The sequence below is a fragment of the Muntiacus reevesi genome, chromosome 1, assembly GCF_963930625.1.
Source record: "Muntiacus reevesi chromosome 1, mMunRee1.1, whole genome shotgun sequence".
Classification (NCBI taxonomy): domain Eukaryota; kingdom Metazoa; phylum Chordata; class Mammalia; order Artiodactyla; family Cervidae; genus Muntiacus; species Muntiacus reevesi.
Genome location: NC_089249.1, coordinates 175,307,470 through 175,333,230, shown reverse-complemented (window position 1 = coordinate 175,333,230; position 25,761 = coordinate 175,307,470). Strand labels below are relative to the sequence as shown.

At 54.1% G+C, this 25,761-nt stretch overlaps 2 protein-coding genes across 5 annotated transcripts in view; one reads left to right on the top strand and one right to left on the bottom strand.

Moving 5' to 3' along the window:
- RAB17 (RAB17, member RAS oncogene family) overlaps window positions 1-25,761 on the top strand; it is a 45,103-nt gene that overhangs the window by 17,738 nt on the left and 1,604 nt on the right. For 3 of the 4 annotated variants that reach the window (XM_065930784.1, XM_065930794.1, XM_065930764.1), the window contains exons 2-6: window positions 6,172-6,331; window positions 12,855-13,006; window positions 13,376-13,501; window positions 17,791-17,884; window positions 18,134-18,778. In XM_065930784.1, the coding sequence (XP_065786856.1) occupies window positions 6,172-6,331; window positions 12,855-13,006; window positions 13,376-13,501; window positions 17,791-17,884; window positions 18,134-18,246 (645 nt within the window). In that variant the 3' untranslated portion in view covers window positions 18,247-18,778. Of the gene's footprint in view, window positions 1-6,171; window positions 6,332-12,854; window positions 13,007-13,375; window positions 13,502-17,790; window positions 17,885-18,133; window positions 18,779-25,761 lie in introns of those variants that run through there. The other variant, XM_065930775.1, reaches the window with a different exon arrangement.
- PRLH (prolactin releasing hormone) lies at window positions 24,511-25,277 on the bottom strand. Its single transcript, XM_065930750.1, has 2 exons — window positions 25,178-25,277; window positions 24,511-24,707 (listed from the first exon to the last, which is right to left on the bottom strand). Exons 1-2 carry the CDS (start codon window positions 25,275-25,277, stop codon window positions 24,511-24,513), a joined length of 297 nt encoding a protein of 98 aa, XP_065786822.1.

The following is a 25,761-nucleotide window of genomic DNA, read 5'->3' as shown; positions in this document are numbered from 1 at the left end:
TTTTATTGAAGGTGATCTACAATGTTGCATTCATTTCTTCTTTATAATAGAGTACTTCATTTATTTATATATATTCTCACACTCTTTTCCATCATAATGTGTCCCAGGATAGCAAATATAATTCTCTGTGCTATATGGTAGGACCTTCTTGTTTATCCTTCCTATATATACCAGCTGGCATCTGCTAATCCCAAACTCCCGATCCATCCCTCCCCCTTGAGCCTGCTCTGACTTTGAATCCCAAACCTTTGTCTTAGAAAAGCTTCTCGTCTCTCTGTAAGGTGAGGTGACGCTGGGCCCTGGAGGCTTCCTGCTCGGCTCCGGCAGAAGCCTGTGTGCATCTGAACTGTGCAGAGGCTCCGAGCCTGCTGCCCCTGTTCTTGATGGACACGGCCTGTCCCTTAGCCTCGGTCTCCTCCTCCCCTGCCATCTTCTGGGGCAAGCACTCCCTGCCCCACACACAGAGAAGCCAACACCATGGCACTGGATTTTGAGAAAAGACAGAGCTTTAATTAGAGGTTGACCAGCGAGGAGACAGAAGACAAGGCCCTCTCTCTGCAGTCCAGGGTTGGGGCCACATTTAAGGGGTTCGGGGAATTTTAAACTCAGAAACTAATTAGTTCATCTTAGATCAGTCCATTTAAGTGTTCATTGGAAGGACTGATGTTGAAGCTGAAACTCCAATACTTTGGCCACCTGATTCGAAGAGCTGACTCATTAGAAATGACCCTGATGCTGGGAAAGATTGAAGGTGGGAGGAGAAGGGGACGACAGAGGATGAGGTGGTTGGATGGCATCACCAACTCAATGGATGTGAGTTTGGGTAACCTCTGGGTGTTGGTGATGGACAGGGAGGCCTGGCGTGCTGCAGTCCACGGGGTCGCAAAGAGTTGGACACAACTGAACGACTGAACTGAACTGAAATCAGTCCATGTAAGTGACTTGTGCCCCTGGAAGTCGTGTTTTCCTCATTAAAGGACTTCTCACACAGTAAAGGGCTCTGATGCCAACACTGCTATTCTTTGCTTTCCATAGTCTGACGCTTCTTGGTTCAGGGTCATCCTGGAGACGGGGCTTCTGTCCCTCCCGTGCACGGTACTGTCTCTGCACAGTGACTCCAGGTTTGATTAGTCAGCCAACCTGTTTAAGGAGGCAAGACCCGTTCAGGTCAGTCAAGGTTTTACGTGCTGTTTTAGCAGCTTCATCTGAATGTAGGGTGATCCTAAAGGCAGTTCAGTTCAGTTCAGTTGCTCAGTCGTTTCCAACTCTTTGGAACCCCATGGACTGCAGCATGCCAGGCTTCCCTGTCTATCACCGACTCCTGGAGCTTGCTCAAACTCATGTCCATCGAGTCAGTGACCCAACTGTCAGTAACTTTCTGCTTTTCTTGCTCTCAGGCTGAGCTGCCTGGCAGAAGCTAGTCTCAGGGCCTGCTGGAGGCCCCGTCCTCTGGTTCTCTTTTTGCAGAGACTCCAGCCCACTGCTTGACAAGCCGCCTGGGGTAGGGCTGGCTATACAAGCTATGTCTGACATGCTGGCTTCTTGTAAGCCAATCCCAGGTTCACTTATGAGATCTTTATCAGGCACCTACTGTAATCTCAGTGCTTAGATAGAATCACCAACCCAATGAACATGAGTTTGAGCAAACTCCGGGAGATGGTGAAGGACAGGGAAGCCTGGTGTGCTGCAGTCCACGGGGTCACAAAGAGTCAGACATGATGTAGCAACTGAACAACAACAACAGCAATCTCAGTGACCGCTCTGCATTCAGGAGAGGTTACAGCCCAGCGAGAGAGAGAGACGATTACCATCAAAGTAACTGAATTAAGGTAGAGTTGGACACTGAGATCATTTCAATCAAGAAGAGGAACAGGAGCTGCAGGCCGGACGATGGCAGGGAGTGTTGTCTCTTTTATGAGCTGCTATTTACGGGGACTGGACGCACGATGGGGTGGGGGCAGTGGGTATCGGGGTGGGGGTGATGCAGGAGTGGCAGTTGTGAGAACAGACAGGACACTGCAGCTGGAGAGGGATCTGCGTCAACGTGAATGAAGAGCAGATGTAGCTGCTCCCGTCAGGCAAATCCCCCAGGTTATTTGGCGATATGGTTGCCAGATAAGCGGCTCTAGCAACCCCTGACCTTTGAACCTGTGTCTGTTTGTTATCTCTCCTGGGGCTTCAGGCTGCTTTCCAGACTCTGGTTTGCCCTTTGACCTGCAGAGCGGAGTTACAGGCATCATTTTAACCCTGGAAGGCCAGCCAGGTCGGGGGGCTCCCTGTTTGTCCTTAGTGTTTATTTTACTGTGTCTTTTTTGGGAAAAGTGTTTTAACTTATTTATTTATTTTTTTTGACCGTGGCACTTGGCATGTGGAATCTTAGTTCCTCCACCAGGGATCAAACCCATGTTCCCCGTCATGGTAGCTCAGAGTTTTAACCACTGGACCACCAGGGAAGTCCCTATTTTACTTTGCCTTTGAGTTACATTTCTACCCGTGGGTCAGGAGTCTGTAGCAGGACAGCTTTGAGTTCTTGCATGGGTGTGGGTTCTGGAGAGAGGGCTGGCCCTTGTAGAACCCGTCCCCTAATCTCAGACAGCTGTGAGTCTGGGGGCCACAGAAGAAGCTGCAGGGTGCCCTGGTGGGACGTCACCCACTGACACCAATAAGTATCCCGAGGAAGATGGGGTTCCAGACACGGTCTCCGAGAACGACTCAGCTCTGCTGAGTCCCTTTCCCCGGGGAGCTGATGGGCCTGTGAGCCCTTGTCTGCCAGGCATGGTAACTCCAGGCACTTTCTGCTTAGAAAGTCTTACTGGTATTTAGGACTCGCTCCTGTTTGTTTTGAAACTTTTATTCCAAATTCGATTGTTTTCCTCTTGTCCCCATGGGGCAGAGCAGGCCAGCCTGTGACCCTGGCTGCTTGCTGGGGACTTTGGGGGTTTGGGGTTGGGGGTTGCTTCCTACTGATCTCTGTGTCTTCCTTCCCTCTTCAGAATCCCTTCCCTTCCTACATCGAGATGGGAGAGGCTCTGCTCACAAGATGGGCTGGCTCTGAGGCGGATTTGGCCAATTTTCAGGGAAAGATTTTTCTAGAAGCAATGCAGACAATTGTTGTTGTTATTTAGTTGCTAAGTCATGTCCAACTCTTTTGTAACCCCATGGCCTGTAGCTCTCCAGGCTCCTCTGTCCATCGGATTTTCCAAGAATACTGGAGTGGGTTGCCGTTTCCCTCTCCAGAGGATCTTCCTGACCCAGCGTCTGAACCCATGTCTCTTGCATTGGCAGGAGAGTTCTTTACCACTGAGTCACCAGGGAAGCCCCAATTCAGACAATTTTGTTGTTGTTCAGTCACTAAATCATGTCCAACTCTTTGAGACCCCATGGACTGCAGCACGCCAGGTTCCTCTGTTCTTTGCTATCTTCTGGAGTTTGCTTAAACTCATGTCCTATGACGAGCTATGATGACATCCAACCATCTCATCCTCTGTTGTCCCCTTCTCCTCCTGCCTTCAATCTTTCCCAGCATCAGGGTCTTTTCCAATGAGTCACCTCTTCTCATCAGGTGGCCAAAGTATCGGAGCTTCAACTTCAGCATCAGTCCTTCCAATGAATATTCAGGGTTGATTTCCTTTAGGATTGACTGTATGATCTCCTTGATTTCCAAGGAACTCTCAAGAGTTTTCTCCAGCACCACAGTTCAAAAGCATCAATTCTTCAGTGCTCAGCTTTCTTTATAGTCCAACTCTCACATCTATACATGACTACTGGAAAAACCATAGCTTTGACTATATGGATCTTTGTTGGCAAAGTGATGTCTCTGCTTTTAAATATGCCGTCTAGCTTTGTCATAGCTTTTCTTCCAAGGAGCAAGTGTCTTTGGATTTCATGGCTGCAGTCATAATCCACAGTAATTTTGGAGCCCAAGAAAATAAAGTTTGTCACTGTTTCCATTGTTTCCCCATCTATTTGCCATGAAGTGATGGAACTGTATGCCATGATCTTTGTGTTTTGAATGTTGAGTTTTAAGCCAGCTTTTTCACTTTCCTCTTTCACTTTCATCAAGAGGCTCTTTAGTTTTTCTTCACTTTTCCCCATAAGGGTGGTGTCATCTGCATATCTGAGGTTATTGATATTTCTCCTGGCAATCTTGATTCCAGCTTGTGCTTCATCCAGCCTGGCACTTCTTATGATGTACTCTGCATATGAGTTAAATAAGCAGGGTGACAATATACAGCCTTTATGTACTCCTTTCCCAATTTGGAACCAGTCTATTGTTCCATGTCCAGTTCTAACTGTTGCTTCTTCACCTGCATACAGATTTCTCAGGAGGCAGGTAAGGTGGTCTGGCATTCGCATCTCTTTCAGGATTTTCCAGTTTGTTGTGATCTACACAGTCAAAGGCTTAGGCATAATCAATAAAGCAGAAGTAGATGTTTTTTTCTGGAACTCTTTTGCTTTTTCTATCATCCAACAGATGATGGCAATTTGATCTCTGGTTCCTCTTCCTTTTCTAAATCCAGCTTGAACATCTGGAAGTTCACAGTTCACATGCTGTTTAACCCTGACTTGGAAAATTTTGAGCATTACATTGCTAGTGTGTGAGATGAGTGCAACTGTGGGGTAGTTTGAGCATTCTTTGGCATTGCCCTTCTTTGGAATTGGAATGAAAACTGACTTTTTCCAGTCCTGTGGCCACTGCTGAGCTTTCCAAATTTGCTGGCATAGTGAGTGCAGCACTTTCACAGCATCATCTTTCAGGATTTGAAACAGCTCAACTGGAATTCCATCACCTCCACTAGCTTTGTTCGTAGTGATGCTTCCTAAGGCCCACTTGACTTCACATTCCAGGATGTCTGACTCTAGGTGAGTGATCACACCATCGTGATTATCTGGGTCATGAAGATCTTTTTTGCATAGTTCTTATGTGTATTCTTGCCACCTCTTCTTAATACCTTCCACTTCTGTTAGGTCCATACCGTTTCTGTCCTTTATTGTGCCCATCTTTGCATGAAATGTTCCCCTGATATCTCTAATTTTCTTGAAGAGATCTCTAATCTTTCCCTTTCAATTGTTTTCCTCTATTTCTTTGCACAGATCACTGAGGAAGGCTTTCTTATCTCTCCTTGCTATTCTTTGGAACTCTGCATTCAAATGGGTATATCTTTCCTTTTCTCCTTTGCCTCACACTTCTCTTCTTTTCTCAGCTATTTGTAAGACCTCCTCAGACAATCATTTTGTCTTTTTGCATTTCTTTTTCTTGGGTATGGTCTTGATCCCTGCTTCCTGTACAGTGTCACAAACTTCCATCCATAGTTCTTCAGGCACTCTGTCTATCAGATCTGATCCCTTGAATGTATTTGTTACTTCCACTGTATAATCCTAAGGGATTTGATTTAGGTCATATCTGAATGCTCTAATGGTTTTCCCTACTTTCTTTAATTTAAGTCTGAATTTGGCAGTAAGGAGTTCATGATCTGAGTCACAGTCAGCTCCCAGTCTTGTTTTTGCTGACTGTGTAGAGCTTCTCCATCTTTGGCTGCAAAGAATATAATCCATCTGATTTCGGTGTTGACCATCTGGTGATGCCCATGTGCAGAGTCTTTTCTTGTGTTGTTGGAAGAGGGTGCTTGTTATGACTGTATGTTTTAAGGCTTTCAATACAGTGTGAAATGCTAAAATGCTTTGAGATCCTTGAAACACTAAACATTTTTGTAAATAGGTTTTCTGGAAACTGTTTACCAACCAGTTTTAATCCATGAACCACACTGAGAGAGTGCTGTATCTCTCGGGCTTTTCAGAACATTTTTGGAGTAGCTATGGATTTTGCAAAAGTGAGAGGTGACAGAAGGAGGAAAGTGGGTCGGTACGATGACTGGCACACAAAGGCTGCTTTGCAGGGTCTGAGGATGTTCGTGCACATTGGCCCTGCGGGGCATTGGGGACATGCTTTCCCAGAACATCACAACAGACCTGTGTCACAGCTGTCGATCACTCCGATTTCCAGACGGCAGGTGGGTGCATAGTGGCCCAGGACTGGCAAGCCAGCTGCCTCCGACTTAGAACTCCATTCCGTTCAGGGCTGTCCATGTTTGGTCAGTGTCCCGGGGGTGGGCTTGCTGAGGTCATTTGGCATCAGACATTCAACCTCCTTGCATCACTGTCTCTCTGCAGGGCATGGCGCAGGTGAATGGGGTCCCTCGTCCTGGGGCCGCCCCGGGCCAGCCCTGCATCTTCAAGTTGGTTCTCCTGGGCAGTGGCTCTGTGGGCAAGTCCAGCTTGGCTCTCCGCTATGTGAAGAACGACTTCAAGAGTATCCTGCCCACTGTGGGATGTAAGTGATGGGACAGGGCACCCCTTCCTCAGCCTCCTAGTGGAGAAGCTAGAGCTGCTGGCCTGGGTGTGGGGCACATGGGAACCAGCCACCTGGGAATTTCTCATGCCCTCCTGGAGCCTCAGGAAGTGCCTGGTGCGTGCCAGGCACAAGGTCCTCTGTGGGCCGGCGGGCACGCACACGGAATCCAGAACTCAACCAGGCTTCAGCTCAGCTGGAGTCTGCAGGGAGGGAGTGAAGATTCCAGGGCTGAGTCTGGCCCTGAAGGGTTGGGTATGTGAGAGATTTTGTTGGTGGAGGGCGAGCCCAGATGAAGCATCTGCCCCCACGCTCTGCCACCCGGCCCCCTAGACAAGTCAGCCTCTCACTCTGGCTGGTTGCCCTCCCACTAAAGCTATTCCTTTTCTGCCCAGACTCAGTTTACCCTCCTGGCTTGGATTGGAGGGGGAAATGGGTGCTGTTGGAAGGGTTGTCAGGGAGGGAGGCCCCTCTCTCTGTGCTGCTTAAAGAGGCTAACAAGTCACAGCCTTCAGAGGGGAAGGACTTTGGAGCGTCTGTGGGCAATCAGCCTCCTGCACACCCTGTCTAGGGGTGAACCCCCCCCACTTCCCATCTGAAATAGGGAAACCCAACATGTACTTTGTGTCAATTCGCTTGGGAGGCAGCCCAACGTGTGGGAAAGACACCTAATTTGGAATTAAAGCTTTGGTTTGAAATTTGGACTCTGTTATGGAGAGTCCCTTGGACTGCAAGGAGATCCAACCAGTCCATCTTAAAGGAAATCAGTCCTGAATATTCATTGGAAGGACTGATGCTGAAGTTGAAAGTCCAATACTTTGGCTACCTGATGTGAAAAGACCCTGATGCTGGGAAAGATTGAAGGCAGGAGGAGAAGGGGACGACCGAGGATGAGATGGTTGGATGGCATCACAGACTCAATGGACATGAGTTTGGGTAAACTCTGGCAGTTGGTGATGGACAGGGAGGCCTGGCGTGCTGCAGTCCATGGGGTCACAAAGAGTTGGACATGGCTGAGCGACTGAACTGATACAAATACTGATGGATAAGCCTTCCATTTCTCTGCATCCATTCATTTATTCACTCATCTATTCACTCATTCATTCACTCCCTCTCTCACTTAGTAAGTACCTGCTGAGTGTGGCCTCTGCCCCAGGCCCCTAATAGGCATGGAGGATTTTCTAAATGTCAAGCAGGTACACCGACATAGAAACTTAACACAAAATTCAGTGCACAGTCTTTGGGGGCCCTCAGTCTTCTCAGGAGGGTGGTTCCTGCATCCCTGAGGCATACAGGGCGGAGCAGAGCGAGGGGCTGGTCATGGGATGGAGCCGTGGGGACAGGACTGGGGATTCAGACCCGCCGAGGGTGCACAGGGCAACCTCTTCTCCTTCAGCAGGCAAGCTGACACCACTCACCTGTGATACTGGACTGGGCCTTAAAAGAAAAAATACAACGAAGTGCTAAGTCTGGCCTCCAGGTGGGTTTTAGTCCAGAGTAGAGACCACAGAAGGAGCCCTGCCGAGCTGGGATATGGGGGGTCGTGTGCCTGGGTGTGAACCTGGATCTGGACAAGCCTTCCAGGCTGGTCCTTGCTGTCTCCGTCCCCTGAATCCGGATCCAGGTTCACACCCAGGCACACAGCCCTCCGTATCCCAGCCCAGCCGGAGGGTTGAGATCCGACCTGTGAACTCACAGGGCTCTGCCTGTTTATGTGAATAAGGTTATTTGGAAACAGAGCCCCGCCCACACCTGTGTATTCTCAGTGGCCCACAACCCTCTGGCTGAGGGGTGTGTGTGCGTGTGTGTGTGTGTGTGTGTGTGCGCGCGTATATTAAGTTGCTTCAGTCGTGTCCGACTCTTTGCAACCCCATGGACTGTAGCCCACCAGGCTCCTCTGTCCAAGAGATTCTCCAGGCGAGAACACTGGAGTGGGTTGCCATCTCCTCCTCCAGGGGATCTTCCCGACCCAGAGATCAAACCCATGTCTCTTTAATATCTCCGCCCTGGCAGATGGGTTCTTTACCCACACGTTTCAGTGAGGTCTCTGGAGGGGTGGTGACATCTAGCGCTTGTGTGCGGATTTGCCGGTGGAACCAGCTGGACCAGCTGGGCTTTGTGTGAAGCAGGGGAGCGGCCAAGGGTGCTGGGTTTCTCCCCGCCCCTCCCTGCTGAAGGAAACTTTGCTGGAGCCCAGGCGCCCCGAGGAGTCACCCACGTCCTGTTCCCTGCAACCCGGAGGCGGTTCATGACTTTGACAGAAAAAGGGAAGGCTGCAGAGAGGGCTTGAGTGAGCCGGAGTGGCTGTTTAATTAAATTAAAAGGTCAAAAAGCAAAACTTTTCCTTGTGTTAGCGTTTAGCTGAGGCTCCTTTGTATTGGGGGGCCACAATATGCAAGTTGAAGGAAAAACCCCAGTGAGTTCTTCAGTCACGCAGTGTCCACAGGGGGTCCGTTCAGCTCAGCAAGTGGAAGGCACGCCTGCTCCCAGGGGCTGGGGAGGGGCCGGAAGCGTCCCCGCCAGCCTCCTTGCTGAACCTGCGGTGGGGCCAGAGGAGGTCGGAGCCCCGCTTTGCGTCGCCATGAAGAGCAGCGTGCCAGGCGGCCCCGGTTCAGATTATCATCTGGTGAAAACGCGCCAGTGTGTCTTCTCCCCCTGCATGCCCCAAAAACGTGAACGGTTCCTGGTTCTTGGTCTGATCCTGCCTGCAGGCCCCGGCTTGTTGCCAATATCATTTTAGGCAAAATCTCCAAGTCTGCTTGCATATCTTGGGAGTTTATCTCTTAATCACTCTTAGTCTTTGCCTGTGAACAGGTAGAAAATGTGGTCAGCAGTTTTCTGAACAAGGTAGGTAATCCATGTGGGGTCTTTCTGGAGCCAGAGAGTCTGCAGGACAGGGGGTGGAATTTGGCATCAGTTACCAGCCCAGAGGGCCCCCTAGGGGCCCACATCTCTCTCTCTGTCTCCCTGGAGGCGAGGCGCTGTGGTCTGTAAACAGCCAGCAGCCTCTTGTACCACATCATTGCTCCACTGAAAACCCTGCCCACCCTGGAAATTTGTTAGGATTTTATTAAACACATTGATTTACACTCAACTATGAGTCGTCAATTTCAGAGTAGAAAAGGAAAATGTCAGAAGCTTAGACAGCTAAACAGAGGAAACAAACGTGAGTTTTATGCCCACCTGCCACCCGGCAGTGAGGGTTTTTAGGATGAGACCAAAATGGAACTCAGAAGTGTGATGTGACCTGACACAAACATGTGGGCAAAAGACTGCTGCTCCCGCCAAGGTGCTGAGGAGCCGGGAGAGGCGAGAGGGAGGCGCGGGAAGGGACGTCAGGTGCCAGACAGGCGCCTCCTCCCTTTTCTCATGGGTTTGACATCACGCTGGGAAGAGGACAGTGTTGACTCGTGGCAAAGGAGGAAGCTGGGCCTTCGAAGGTTTAAGGAAATCAGCAGAGTTCTTGCAGCGGATAGGCCTCCTTACGAGGCCCGAGCGCAGCCCTCACCCTCATGACGTCAACCGTCCTAGTGGAATTTCGTCCTACTCAGGTTTCCCTGGTGGCTCAGAGGGTAAAGCATCTGCCTGCAATGCGGGAAGATTCCTGGGTCGGAGAGGGCCCCTGGAGAAGGAAATGGCAACCCACTCCAGCTGGCAAAGTAGGTTTCACTCTGAGCCCTCTTCTCTTCGCTTATGGGTTGCTGCCATCCTGGTAAGTGGCTGTGTGTCTGCATGGCCTCTTCTTGTGTTTGCAAGGGATAGAGAAGGAGAGACAGAGAGAGAGACACACACACAGAAAAACAGAGAGACAGAACATGATGGGGGTGCATTCTTACAAGGGCACTAACCCTGTTTTGGGGGCCCCACCCTCAGGCAGACTTTCCTTGTAGCTCAGCCATTATAAAGAGTCTGCCTGCAATGCAGGAGACCTAGGTTCAATCCCTGGACCGGGAAGATCCCTTGGAGAAGGAAATGGCAACCCACTCCAGTATTCTTGCCTGGAGAATCCCACGGACAGAGGAGTCTGGCAGGCTACACAGTCCATGGGGTCGCTAGAGTCGGACATGACTGAGCACCTAGACCACCACCCTCAGGACCTCATCTAAGCCTAATCACCTCACGAAGGCTCCATCTCCAAATACCATCACGCTGAGGGTTAGGGCTTCAACCCACTGACTTTGGGAGAACACAGTCATTCAGTCCATAGCACCTAACAAGTGTATATGACTCCAGGCTTGTGGGTGAGCAGAATACAGGCCATGCAGGCAGAGGCCCCGTCGGCGGCTTCCGTTTAGGAGCCGACCCAAACTAGATTCCCGTGAGAAAGGTTATCTTCCCCTTTCAGTGCTAGAATCTGAGCCCAGACGTATCTCTTACCCTCCATCTGTAGTGGATTGAATTGTGTCTGCAACGATACATCCATGTCCTAATCCCCCGTACCTATGGCTTTACTGGGGAAGAGGGTGTTTGCAGACACAGCTAGTTAAGGCTATTCCTGGATTTCGGGTGCACCCTGAATCTCATGACCAGTGTCCCTGGAACAGGAGAGCACAGAGATGCAGAGGGGACAGCCCTGTTTTGGGGGCCTTATAGACAGCGGCGGGGGGGGGAGCACCTACAAGCCAGGATCACCCATCACTGCTGTCCCTACCAGGAGTCGGGAGGGGGCGTGAAGCAGAGTCCCTCCCAGAACTTCTGGAAGGAACCAGCTCTGGCGACATCTTGATTTTGGACCCCTGACCCCCACAACTGAAATAATACATTTCTGTCATTTTAGGCCATGCATCTTGTGGTCATTTGTTCTGGCAACCCCAGGACACTCACACGCTGCCCTTGGAGTGAAAATTTTCATTTCAAGCATGCGGCCACATCTGCCAGAATCTCCCAACAAGCCCCCGACCCAGCCCGGGTCTGGGCAGAGCAGCAGCTTCACCTGGAGCACCCCACTGGCTCCCCCGCAGTCTCTGGTTTAGTTCTGTATGTGACACACCCCATATGCTACGGGGCCAGAACATCTTTTTAAAAATAACATTTATTTCATTGAAGTATGGTCGATTTGCAATGTTGTCTTAACTTCTTCTGTACAGATAAGTGATTCAGTTGTGCACACGGATACATTCCTGTTCGTTTCTTTTCCATTATGGTTTATCACGCCACACTGAACATAGTTCCCTGCGCCTGCAGTGGGACCTTGTTGTTTCTCCATCCTGTATGTAAGGGCTTGTATCTGCTAATTCCAGACTCCAGATCCATCCCTTCCCATCCCCTCCCCCGGCACCCACAAGTCTGTTGTGTGTGTCTTTCTCTTTCATAGATGAGTTCATCTGTGTCATAGTTTAGATTCTGCATTAAGTGATGCCATGTGGCATTGGTCTTTCTCTTTCTGACTTACTTCGCTTAGTATAATAATCTCTAGGTTCATCCATGTTGCTGCAGATGGTATTATTCCATTCTTTTTTATGGCTGAGTAATATTCCATTGCATATATGTACCACATCTTCTTTATCCATTCATCTGTTGATGGACATCTAGGTTGCTTCCAGGCCCTATTGTAAATAATGCCTCTATGAACATTGGGATGCACATATCTTTTCTAATTAGAGCTCTTTTCTTTTCTGGATACATGCCCAGGAGTGGGATTGCTGGACCATATGGTAGCTCTATTTTTGCTTTTTTGAGGAACCTTCACACTGTTTTCCATAGTGGCTGCACCAATTTACATTCTGGGGACAAAACGTCTTGGTGTTACTAATTAGCTCCCTTAAAGTCACATCACTTGGAAAAGCTCTGTGAAGGGGAAAAGCAATCTTCACGTGAAAGGTAGATTGCCCGCGATGTCAAATGGAAGGTTTGGGGTAGCTCTTTCATTGTGTGTGATCATTAAGCAGAGACATGGATGCATAAAAGCCCAGGTGCTCACTGCCCCCAGGGGTGACAGGTGAGAACACAGACGTCTACCTGCAGTGAGTGTGTGCAAAGCACAGGATAGGCTACCACAGACTGCCCCCTGAGGCAGGGGCCCAAGGGCTGACACTCAAAGACCCCAGTGGGCTTGCTGGGAGCTGGGGAAGAGGAAGGTTTCTAAACAGGGATGTCAGTGGAGACGGGAGGTCGGGAGGCAGAGGTGTGGATGAGGCTGGGAGGTTAGTAGGAGGCCAGGAAGGATTTGGGGGAGGAGCTGGGTGACTGTCAGATGCATTGCTGGACACTCATGGGGACGTGCGGACCCCTGGTTGCCAGAGACCCTTCCATGCCACACATAGTCCAGAGGATTTGAGTAGGACCCTGGAGTCTATCTTCCTACACAAACCTCTGTGTAATCTACAAGCAAGTTCCTTGTAACTCTGCTTCTTCTGGAAACTGCCACCTTCCAGAAGAGGTGTTTGCTGAGCCTTGCCCACAGAGGGTGCCAGGGAGCTGTTTCCCACTGCTGAGCTGAGCCCAGGCTGAGCTGCGGATAAAGACCTGTTCTGCAGGCAAAGCTCACTCTGGGCTTGGGTTTCAGGTGCGTTCTTCACCAAGGTGGTGGACTTGGGGGCTGCATCTTTGAAGTTTGAGATCTGGGATACGGCTGGTCAGGAGAAGTACCACAGCGTCTGCCGCCTCTACTTCAGGGGCGCCAACGCTGCGCTTTTGGTGTATGACGTCACCAGGAAGGTGAGGCTCCCCTGGGCATGTCCCCGCCCTCCCAGGCATGAGGAGGCTACCTTCTGGAGGCATCATGTGACTGGCCTGTGCTGGTCCTTTATATTGAAATCGTGACAACTAGTGGAGAACCCTTCAGCGAGAGTTGGCCACCTCCTCCAGGAAGCCCTCACTGACCACCCCTCTTCCTGCTGCACAGTTGGGTTTGTGCCCCTCCGTGGTCCTCTTTCTGGAGCATCAGCACCCATCACTCATGATTCCTTGGGTGGGTCAGTTGGACCATATTTTACACAGGGTGGCCACCGACACCTGCCTTGTCTTTTCTGGGACGGCTGAGGAAGAACACCAGGTCTGCCTGACGGCCCTGTTTTCCTTTTTCAGGATTCCTTCTGCAAAGCGCAGCAGTGGCTGAAGGACCTGGAGGAGGAGTTCCACTCTGGAGAAGTCGTGGTGATGCTGGTCGGCAACAAGACAGACCTGGAAGAGGAGCGGGAGGTGACCTTGGAGGTGGGCCTGGAGACTGTCCTTATGTCTCAGGAGGGGAGATGGGAGGGACCCCAAACACACCTGACCATCTACTCACACAGCCACGCGTGCATACACAATTCCCAATTCAATTTCCTTTCTGCGCCAAGGTTTCGGGTCTCTCTTGGGAAGGTCAGACCCAGAGGTGGTGGCTCCCAGCTGCAGCGAGAGCCCTGAGCATCACCATAGGCCCCACACCCACCCTGGGCACCGAGGGCCAGCAGGGGCAGGCAGCCCTAGGAACGAGGAAGCCATGGCCCTCCCCGCCCTCTCCCCCTTTGCATAATGTGGGTTTCAGGTCTTCATCTTCGTGTTCAACACACTGTTCAAGAAGTACGTGCTAAGTTGCTCAGTCGTGTCTGACTCATTGAGACCCCCTAGACTGTAGCCTGCCAGGCTCCTCTGTCCATGGGATTCTCCAGGCAAGAATCCTGGAGTGGGTTGCCCTTTCCACCTCCAGGTTCAAGAAGGGGCAAATCCAAATTTATTCACTAGGAAATGAGCAAGGAACAGAGGACCCAGAAGCTGTAGTTCTTCTGTAAAATGGCCAGGAGCAGAAAATACGCTCAGGGAGGTGCCTGAGAAGTGCTGGGAGCCTGGAGCAGGGAGCACGGGGCTGTGTGTGTGTACGGGAGGTACAGGTGGTGTCTGTGTGTACAGGCGTGTGTCTCTGTGTGTGTGTATAGGAGGTATCTGTGTATGTATGGGAGAGTGTGTGTGAACAGGAGGTAAGGTGGTGTCTGTGTGTATAGGTGTGTGTGTCTGTGTGTGAACAGATGTGTGTCTCTCTGTATGAACAGGTGTGTGTGTGTCTAGAAGGTAAGATGCTGTCTGTGTACAGGTGTGTCTCTGTGTGTGAACAGGTGTGTCTCTGTGTGTGCACAGGTGTGTGTGTGAACAGGTGTGTGTGTGAACAGATGTATGTGTGTCCGTGTACACAGGTGTGTGTGTGTACAGGTGTGTATCTGTGTGTGCACAGGTGTGTGTCTGTGTGTGTACAGGTGTGTGTGTGTGAACAGGTGTGTGTGTCTCCATGTACACAGGTGTGTGTACAGGTGTGTGTCTGTGTGAACAGGTGTGTGTGTCTCTGTGTGTGCACAGGCGTGTGTCTCTGCGTGAACAGGTGTGTGTCTGTGTGCACAGGCGTGTGTCTCTGTGTGCACAGGTGTGTGTGTCTCTGTGTGTGCACAGGTGTGTGTCTCTGTGTGCACAGGTGTGTGTGTCTGTGTGCACAGGTGTGTGTCTCTGTGTGTACGGGTGTGTCTCTGTTTGCACAGGTGTGTGTGTCTCCATGTACACAGGTGTGTGTGTGTACAGGTGTGTGTCTATGTGAACAGGTGTGTGTGTCTCTGTGTGTGCACAGGCGTGTGTCTCTGCGTGAACAGGTGTGTGTCTGTGTGCACAGGCGTGTGTCTCTGTGTGCACAGGTGTGTGTGTCTCTGTGTGTGCACAGGTGTGTGTCTCTGTGTGCACAGGTGTGTGTGTCTGTGTGCACAGGTGTGTGTCTCTGTGTGTACGGGTGTGTCTCTGTTTGCACAGGTGTGTGTGTCTCCATGTACACAGGTGTGTGTGTGTACAGGTGTGTGTCTGTGTGAACAGGTGTGTGTGTCTCCGTGTACACAGGTGTGTGTGTACAGGTGTGTGTCTGTGTGAACAGGTGTGTGTGTCTCTGTGTGTGCACAGGTGTGTGGGTGTCTCTGTGTGTGCAGATGTGTGCGTGTAGGAGGTGAGGTGGTGTCTGTGTGTGGATGGGGGGTGTGGGGTTGGGTTCAGGAGAGGCTCTGGGTGGAGGGGCAGATGAGGGAAGAGGGTGCTGGGTGGCAGGGGGTAGGGAGGGGAGGGAGGCTGGAGGCAGGGGGCTGCCGGAGAAGCCCCATGCTGCCGTGGGGCTCGGTGGCAGAGACCCCCACGGTGGTGGTGGGCTCGGGGGTGGATCTGATGGGTGACTTAGGAAGAGTGCGGAGGCCAGGTCAGGCTGTGGGGGAGATGGGACTTGGGTTGGGAGATCCTGGGAAATCCAGGGAGGCCAGGGGTCCAGCTCTGGGGTGGACGGGGCCTCCTCCCTGCTCCACTGGGACCTCTGCCCTGGGCTCGGCCTGCTTGTGGGTGGGGGACCCCACGACTTAGACTGCACGGCACCCTGGGGCCTGGGCTGTTGACCCCGGGACCCCGGACCCCACCCTGGCCTCTTCCTCACTCCGAGCTCCCACTTGGCTGGGCCTTGGGGTAGGGGTCGGGGGGACAGATTGCACAGACCCCTGAGCTACAGGTGCCTCGGCCGGGCAGAGGCCAGGCTGACCAGCGGGTGGTGAAGCTTTCACAGTAACTTGGGGGCTTTTCATCTTAAAATAATTTCAGCATTACAAAACTTGTTGCAGAAATAGCACAGATAGCTACTGTCTGCCCTTCTCCCAGCTTTCCCAGGTATGAACGGCTTACTTAGATAAGCACAGAAAGTGAGAGTGAGTTTCTCAGTCGTGTCCGACTCTTTGCAACCCCGGGGACTATACAGTCTGTGGAATTCTCCAGGCCAGAACACTGGATGGGCAGTCTTTCCCTTCTCCAGGGGATCTTCCCAGTCCAGGAATCAAACCCAGGTCTCCCGCATTGCAGGTGGATTCTTTACGCTGAACCACAAGGAAAGCCCAGAATGCTGGAGTGGGTAGCCTATCCCTTCTCCAGGGGATAAACCGGGGTGCCCTGCATTGCAGGCGGATTCTTTACCAGCTGAGCTCTCAGGGAAGCCCTTAAGCACAGAATGACGAGCCAATCAGGAAACGAACAGCCACACAATGCTCTTAGCTCAGATTATATCACTTTTCCCGCTATGATCCTTTCCCTGGTTCAGGGACCTCTGCTCCTGGATCTGGTCACTGAGAAGTTCCCCACCCCAGTGGGCCTTGTCCCTCCTGCCCCGTTATTCTTTGAGGTCTTCCTTCCTGGCTGGCCAAGTTGTTCCTGGTTCATCTTGCCCTTTCCTGGCCCCAGCCCTGAAATCCATCATTTCCTGGAGGAGCTCTGGTTCCTTGTTTGGGGGAATGAATTTAGGAGCTAAGATCTATGCACTGGATGTTCTCATTCCATGGGCAGTGAGATAACCATGAACCCCATCCTGGGGGACCTCAAGGACAAACTGGCAGACAGAAGGCTGGGGACATGCAGTTTAGGGGCTAGAAGCCCACTGGACCAAGAAAAAACCCTCAGAGTGACCCACCTGGAACCCTCAAGCCAGTGGGGGAAAGGCAGATATTTGGGTTTCATTCAGATGACCAGGGGCTTCCCAGGTGGCACAGTGATGGAAGAATCCCCCTGACAATGCAGGTGACGCAGGAGAAGAGGGTTTGATCCCTGTTGGGAAGATCCCCTGGAGGAGGAAATGGCAACCCACTCCAGTATTCTTGTCTGGGAAGTCAAGCACAGACAGAGGAGCCTGGCGGGCCACAGTTGATGAGATTGCAAAGATTTGGACATGACTGAGCGACTTGGGCATGCATGCAGATATGACCAGATATGAGCCACCTGAAGTCACAAGTCTTCATTTGTACCAGGTCACGTTGTCCTTTAAAACACAAATGATAATGACCATCTCTGTGTCTGGGAAGGGGCTGAGAAGCTTGGGGCGGGGGAAGTGTAGCTCTGTGGGCCAGGTGAGGAGGGGTGGACACTGCTAGGTGCGATGCTGCAGGCCTGGCCGGCCCAGCCCCCGGGGCCCACTCAGCCTCAGGCAGGACCATCTGGGGCCCAGGCTTCTTCTGGGAGGGTCCGGAGGTGAGGGTCCTGCTCGGGGAGCCCCCCAGGTCCTCCTTCATGCTGTGTTCCCGTGAACACTCCTCCCCTTCTTGGCCACACAGGCAGCCCCTGGAGTTTCCCAGCCTCCCTTGCTCCACACAGCATCACTCCACGCAGGCCTGACCCCTGTGACACAGCAAGGAGGGGGAGCAGAGAAGGGCCCAGGGGGCTCCCACCAGGCTGGCCTCATCCCCCGTCCACGTCTCCTCTGTTCTCGCTTGCTTTCGGAGCCCCCACCCCAGATTCCATGGTGGGAGGGGAGCCTCCCTGCAGACCCCCCTGGGGGTGCCAGGCTCCCCTCCAGTGAGCACCACACCCCCTCCTGGCCCCACTGCCCGGTCCTGGCCGCCCTCCCCAGGAACCCCAGTAACAGGGCGGGAGGAATGGGGTTCTCCACTGGTGCAACTGTCCTGTGGCCTTTCTGGGTCTTCTCGGGACATTTCTGATGATTAATGTGGACTTTCCACGGTCACTTCCTCCAGGAAGGGAAGGAGTTTGCAGAGAGCAAGGGGCTGCTGTTCATGGAAACCTCGGCCAAACTGAACTACCAGGTGACCGAGGTCTTCAACGCCGTCGGTGAGTGACCAGCCCCGGAGTCGGGGGTGGGGGGGGGGCGCCTTCTTCACATGGGTCTTCTCTGGCCTCCTGGGGCCCAGCCGAATGTTGCCAGGGGCCCGGAAGGGGGACAGGAGTCAAGAGCGCCTGTTTCCTGGTTCCCGGAGAGCATGAGGCAGGGCGGGTCTCCAGGGGCTGCCAAGGGTGCAGGGTCTGCGCTGGGCTGGGGGGTTCCCTCCCAGCCGGGCTTCCCCCTCCTGTCGTCCGCAGCCCGGGAGCTTTCACGGAGAGAAGAGAGCAAGGAGGGCCAGAGGCGGCGAAGAGACGCTCCACTGACCCTGAGCGAGCGGCCCTCGCTGCGGGGCCGATGCTGCGCCCACTAGAAGCGGCCGCTCCCGGGGCAGCCGCGGGGAGCGGGTACTCCCAGCCCGCGCCCCAGCGGTCCTCCGAGCGAGCCACGGCCAGCTCCGTGGTGACGGCGGTGCTGACCCCGGTCCACCTTCGAGCCCGGCGGGTGCCTGAGTCCTCGAGGCGCAGGAAGCCGGCATTCCTTAGAATAATTGCCTCCTAAGCTCACGGGCATCGTTCGGGAGATGGTTGCGTGTCCGGGGGCACTCCGGAGGGCGCGGGCTCCGCTTCCCCAGTCGCCAGATTCTGCCTAAATGCCGGATGTCCTGGGGGTGGGCACGCTGACCCTGCCTGGAGGTGACCCCCTCAGCTGCTTGGCCACCAGGCACCGCAGAAGGAGATGATCAGAGGGCAAATCAGCCACGGGCACTTGGTGGGCAGGAGGCTGCCCTGGGTTAGGCTGGGGGGGTTCACCTGCTCCTGGGACAGGAGAGTGGGGTCAGCCAGCCCCACTGGAGCGGGCCCCGTCGTCACCGGACCTCTGCGAGGGTCCCTGAGGGGGGCGGCTGGGGGCGGGGTGGGGGCCCCACTGTCCGCTTCTGGGGTGAATATGGGGACAAGACGCTTGGGCCCATAGGCTTGAGGACTCGGATTTCCAGCGAAGGGATACCTTGTTCTGCTCCAGTGAGATTTTCTCCTAAAAGTAAACCCCTTTCTTGCACGTGGTCTCTGATGAGTTTGTAGGTGGGGGTTGTGACGCACGTCCCCCGAGGCGGGGCTGCGGCTGAGGTGGGCACAGGGCATCTTTCGGGTGCAGACACGTCTCGGGCTCGCCTGGCTCCTCCCTTTGGAGAGGCCCCCACGGCCCTTCTGGGAGGTGAACCTGCGGCCATGTGAAGGTGGTTCAAAGGCGGCTACTTGCTGGGGAGGTGGTGACGCTGCTTTCCCCTCTGAGACTGTGATAAGCAGGCGTGAAATTTTAAATAAGACGTCACCGTCCTCCTCCCCCCCCCCCAAAAAAAAAGTGGCTTCACTTTGTCAACTGTAAGGACCAACAGGACAAACATAAAGCGGCCTTCCCTGGTGATGCCGAGCCGCTGGACGTCCCCCAAACACGTGTTTCTTTCCTAGACAATTTCCCCATGGAACCTGGCAGCTTGCTGCTGCGGGCCCTGCGCTTTCTGACTGCAGTGAAGGTTTTTATACGACCGTTCGCTTGCAGATGGAGCGCGTGAGATGTGAGCCCTTGCGGGGTCAGACTGTCCTTGTGCTCTCTGTTTCCTCACTCAGGGTAGCAGGGCTGGGTGGTTTAGTTGCTACGTCGTGTCGGACTCTCGAGACCCCATGGACTGTAGCCCACCAGGCTCCTCTGTCCTTGAGATTTCCCAGGCAAGATCACTGGAGGGGGTTGCCATTTCCTCCTCCAGGGGATCCTCTGATCCAGGGATTGAACCCGAGTCTCCTGCGCTGCAGGTAGTCTCCTGCGTTGCAGGCAGGTTCTTTACTGACCGAGCCATCGGGGAAGCCGGCTGGCCCGGGACTTCCCACCAAAGGACGAGACCACTTTGAAGGTGGCGGGAGGCTGAGGTTGGCTCGGCCACTAGATGGCACTCCAGCCTCGAGGAAGCAAACCCCACTGCTCCAGGTCTAGAGAGTTGCTTTGCTGAACAATAGATGTCTTTCAGAGGAGTATCTGACCCATCCATGATGAAATAGGAAGTGGGGAAATCATGCTAGTTGTAGGATGCCCATATATGTGATTGCTTTCCTCCTATCTTCTCAGGCTAGAATTTATTGTTAAAGCACACTCTTTGACTCCTCACCACCTCCCTCCTTCATGCCCCCCCCTCCCCACGGGATGGGATGGGGTGCATGGTGACCCTGGAGCCTGGGGTCCCCATTGCCGGGTGTGATTGCCCCTTCCCCTCTCCTCCTCCCCCACGGGGAAGGTGGGGCTCAGCCCTGGGATCACCTGGAAGCCTCTGTAGACAGTATCCCTGAGCCCACCAGCTCCGTGTTAGATCTGTCTGCAGGGTGGCATGGGCCCTGGAAGGTCTAGACCCGCCCAGTGACCTGATATTCAGACACGGGGAGCTCTGTGGTGAGGGCAGGGGTTCTGTCCGTCTGTCTTTGCATGGGGCTCCCAGTGCCTGGTACGATTCTGGCATATGCCAAGCACTCAGCAAATGTGTCCCAGGAGAGGACTGAAGCTGTTTTCCCCAGCATTGTGAAGAAAAGGCAGGGTTTTTCTAGAAACAGCCTCTGCCACACCCAGGTCCAGGTGTTTCTGGAGCCTCTCTGTGTCTGCTTCACACACCTGAGCTCAGCCCGCCCTGGACCGTGAGGTCGTGGTGGGTGTGGAACCTGGAGGGAGATGAGTCCATGGGGTTGCGGGTGTTCCGGGCACAGATTCACTGGGGTAAACGGTCCTGGGGGAGGCCAGTCGGTGAGCTCTGTCCTGTCTGCAGCTGGGGAAGCCGCTCCAGCCTTTCTCACAAGCCAGGGTGTGTGTGTGTGTGTGTGTGTGTGTGTGTGTGTGCGCGTGCGCGTGATGTGTGCAAGCACGCATGTGTGCTCGTGGTGGAGGCAGGAGGCACAGCAGAGCTGAGAAGCAGCCTCCGGGAGCAACCCTGCTTCCTGCCTGTGGTCCTGACCTTTCCCCTCCCGCTCTGTTTCTAGCTCCTCCTCCATCTCCCCTGGAAGATTCCCCTGTGCCTGGAAGGGCTGACTCAGGAATCCATTCTTTTCCTTTTAAAATAGTCCCTTTTGGGAGGCCAAATTTAGAATAACTTGAAATCATCTTACCATTTGTAAGATGTTGAATGAAAAGAAAAAAAAAAAAGGAGGAAGGGGAAAAAAGGAGAAATACCTCCTTTAGAAGAATCCGCTCAGGAGGAAAGAATCAGAGACTCAGCATTGTGCAGCCCACGAAGGACAGCTGGTCTCAGCAAGGGTACCCCGGGGGCCCGAGTCCCTGGCTGGGAGCTCTTTAGGAGACAGGCTGCTGTCACCGGGTCCCAGGACTTCCGAAGAGCGTTTATGAGCAGACGGGAAACTGAGAGGGTCTTACAGCCCGCAAAGGGTCAGGCTCGGGTCCTGTCGGAGTGGGGCCCGGAGCCCACCGTCAGATACCATGCCGTAAGTCAGACACAGAGCGTTCATGCTTCAGCAATGGCCGAGTCCCACTCTGCCCTTGGACCCAACTGCTCAGATGACAGGAAATACAGGGCAGGATGGAAGGAGGAGGTCAGAGCACTTGGGTGAGCAGGAGCCACGTGCTGCCTGTGGATCAGCCTACCAGGTAACACGCCTGGGCTCTTGTAAGAGTCGCTGTCGTGACAAAATCAGATGACGGGGGACTAGCAGGAAATAACTAACCGTGACCCTGAATCTACACTGGAGTCAAAAAAAAGGGGGGGCAGCTAAGAGTTCCTTGCCTTATTTGGGGAGTTTTGAGTATGGATGAAAAACTCTATGATATTATGGAATTCTTACAAAATCTTAGAGGCATGATGATAATTTTGTGGTTATGGTGGAGATTGTCCTTCGTTTGAGGAGAAAGATGCAGAAGTGTCTAGGGGAAATGTGATATCTACAACTCACTTCCAAGGGGTAGAGAGAACAGGGGAGAGTGCAGGAGAGAAAGTAAATGCAGTGATAATCGTGGAAGCTATTAGTATTTTTATTGATTAACTCTAGTAATTTTCTGGTGGAACCGTTAGGGTTTTCTTTGTATAGTGTCATGTCGTCTGCAGACAGTGCGGGTTTTACTTCTTCTTTTCTGATCTGGATTCCTTGCCCTTCCATCTTAAAACAAGCGGAACCAAGCCCTTTCCTCATCCCTTTCCTTCACTTCTATCTCCCTCTCCTTTCCCTTGACAGACAAGCCTTTGAAACAATCGTCTTTACGGACTCACTCGCTATGTGATTCTCAGGCGGCTGGAATCGCCCACCATGATCCCAACATTGGATCATTATGATCCCCTCATCAGAATATTACTCTTGACCCACTTCCTCCTTTTTACATGTTCTTTCCTAAGGATTGTGGGCTTCCCTGATAGCTCAGTTGGTAAAGAATCCGCCTGCAATGCCGGAGACCCTGGTTTGATTCCTGGGTCGGGAAGATCCCCTGGAGAAGGGATAGGCTACCCACTCCAGTATTCTGGCCTGGAGAATTCCATGGACTGTATAGTCCATGGGGTCGCAGAATCAGACACACTGAGCGACTTTCACTGTCACTTCTAAGGGCTTGTTACATTTTCTCAGATTCCAGCTATTATAAGTGGAGGGTAGGGACTTTTCTGGTGGTCCAGTGGTTAGGATTCTGTGCTTCCAATGAGCAGTTTGATTCCTGGTAAGGGAATTAAGATACAACATGACTTGCAGCCAAAAAAAAAAAATTAAGTGGAGGGTACTAGGTATCATCAGAATATTTTTGAGCTTTCTTGTGTGTTTAAAACTTCCGTAGTAGGAGTTTGGAGAATACATAAAATCTCCCGTCTCCCCGACTCTCTGGGCTCAGAAGATGAGTTGCAGGGGCTGCCCTGACTGGGTACCAGGTGCTGCGTGGCTGGAATCTGGAGCCCTTTGCCACACTGATGTTTCCACGTCTGCAGCACCCGGGGTTGTGAGCTCTTCTATTTAAACTGCACAGCTGAGTGGCGTTTAGCACGGTTACCACCTTGGCCAAGTTCCCAGACACTTTCAGCCCCCAAGGAAGCCCTGTGTCCGTGGAGCCGTCCCCAGCCCCTGGCAGCCACCAAACCACTTTCCGTCTGTGGACTTGCCTCCCTGGACCTCTCTTACCAATGGAATCACACACGAGGGGACCTTTGGTGCCTGGCTGCTGTCCTGTTGCATCCTGTTTTCATGGTTCCTCCACGTGGTAGTGTTAGGAAGAGCATCACTCCTTTCCACGGCTGAGTAATAAGCCGTGGTACGTATGCATAGACCACGTTTTGATATCCATTCATCTGTTGATGGGAGTTGGAGTTGTTTCTACTATTTTTGGCTGTTGTGCTACTGGGAACTTTCCTACATAAGTGTGTGGTTGAACAGCGGTTCTCCGCTCTTTGGGGTGTGTCCCTATGGGTGGGAGGGGGCCATGTGGTCACTTTGGGTTGATCTGCTTTCCTGGGTTCTCCGTGCTTCCGGGCCAGGCCCAGCACCTGCCTGCCCTGGGAGGGGACTGGCCGCACTCCTGTTCCTTCCTGCACATGCAGCCTGGGGCGCTGCTGACCAGGTAGGAGCTCTCCTTGGGAGGAGACTGGCCTCTGCCCTCCCTCCGGCCTCCCTGTGGCTGGGGAGGGGGCAGCCCTGACCCAGCCCCATCCGGGCGGTCTGGGCCGGTTCAGCCTCCTCCAGCTGACCAGTGAGCGTGGACCCCCGCCTTCCTCATCGGGCAGGGTGGCCAGGCCGGGGTCCTGCAGGCTGGCTTTGTGTCCCGGCCCCTGCTCAGTGTGCACGGGAGTCCCAAGGCCCGGGGGGTTCCTGGGACCCTGCAGGCAGGGTGCAGGCAGGGGCCTGACGGGCCCGAGCTCTGGGTTCAGAAGCAACTGCCCACCCGCTCCTGGCTCCAGCGCTGGAGGGGCGGGCACACCTCGGGGAAGGGAGTTTACGCTCAAGGAGCATCCACACCTGTCGGCTGGTACGCAGGGGCTGTGCCGCCCAAGCTCAGGACTGAGGTGGGTGTTCCCAGACCCAGGTTCATGTGGGAACCGGGGCTCCCAGAAGGTGGGGACGGAGCTCAGTTGTCCAGTCAGTGGGCGTGTGCCCTGACACCAAAGCGAGCTCCGCCTGAGACAGGACACGGGACATTCCCGTGCGATTCGAAAGGGACGCAGGTGGGGTTGAAGTACTCAGACCTGGGAGTACTGGGCACAAGCACCCCGTTTCTTTTTCTTCCACAAGTACCAACAGGGAGGCAAAAAGAACTGCGGCAGAGAGGGGGCAGGTGAGGCCGAGGGGCCGTGATGCCCTCCCTGGGGTCCCTGCACGGCGGCCTTGTGCAGTGCGCAGCCTGAGCAACCGTTCAGGGCGGCTTCTGGGGGGGAACGTGGTATGGGCTGCACGTGACCACGGCCGTCCTAGCCCCCTGCTCACTGCCGGGTGCCCTTGGGCGAGTCCCGGAGCCTCTGGGCTGCTGGGCTCGGAGGATCCTTCTAGGCTAACATCCCGCGAGGGAAAGTACCGCCCGTTCTGTCACCACACAGACACGTATGAACAAGCCAGCTGCTTTTATTAGGACTGGAGGGAGGGTCGCTGGTGGTGGAGGAGGGGTCCGGGGCAGGCTCCTGCCATTACTCCTGGATGAGCTGGGCCATCAGCCGCCCCAGGAGGTCTCGGGAGGGCTCAGCGCCGCCTTCCAGAGGGAAGCAGGCTGGCACGCGCCGGGGGCCAGGCCTGGGTCCGTCCCCCGGGGCAGCTCTTCGCCGGCCGAAGCGGCCCACAGGCCGGATCCCGCGGCCTGCGTACCAGGCAGGGTTGATGTCGGGGGCTGCAAAGAGCGAGAACAGCGTGTGGAGGCCTGTGCCCTGGTGCGTGCAGCGCTGGTGGCCGGGCTGGGTGTGTGCTCGGCTCACGGCTGCCCGTCGCCCAGGCCGTGCCGGGACCACCACCCGCACTGGAGGGCTGCCTGGAGCGCCCATTTCTGGTGCTGGAATGGCTTCGGGAAACAGGATTTCAGACTCACACCAGGACACACTTCCCTTCCCTTCCTGTTCCCTCAACCCCGTTCTCGTGGGCATGGTGCACTCAGCCCCAGGTCACCCTGTGGTGAGAAGTGACCCTCCCTCGTGTGCTGGGCCGGGACCCTTGGGAGCAGGTCTCGGGGCCAGCTGGGGGAGGGGTCTGGGAAACAGGAGGCCAAGCCCCCAGCTCTGGGATGCTTAGCAAGGATGCCCCAGCTCGGGAAGTGGCCAGGCCCCCCTCTGACCCCTGGGGGCGGGGGCGGGTCGGGACACTCACTGCGGATCTCCATGGAGTGCTGGTGGGCTCGGCTGGCAGCCCCTCGCAGGGCCGGGCCCAGCAGCAGCAGGCAGAGGAGCCAGGCGCCCGCCACCTTCATCCCACTGGCTCCTCGCAGAGGCCCCACTCGCGAGGGTGCAGCCTGGGGGCACAGGTGAGCGCGCGTGAGAGCTCGTGTGCACAAAGTGGGGCGCCTCGGATAACGCCTCACACACTGTGTGTGTCAGAGTGGATGTGTGTGAGTGCGTGCACACATGCCTGTACACGGACACGGGTGTGCACAGGTGTATGGCAGGCGTGCATGGGGTTACACGCGTGTGCACGCCCAGCCGGGCTCCAGTGTGCGCGTCTCTGCTCTGCTGGGGTGGCAGTGAGCCCGGAACAGCAGGCGCGCCTGGCTCTGTGCACAGTCCCTCGCTCCCCCGGGGACCCAGGATCTGCTCTGTACAGTGAGCGTTCGATGAGGGGACCGTGTGTGTTGGCCTCTCCTGGGCTCCGTCGTGTTTACCAGGAGCCTCTGTCATCAGAAGGAACCTGGAGGGAACATGAGCTGTGGGTGCAGAGAGCTGGGCTGTGTTGGTCGT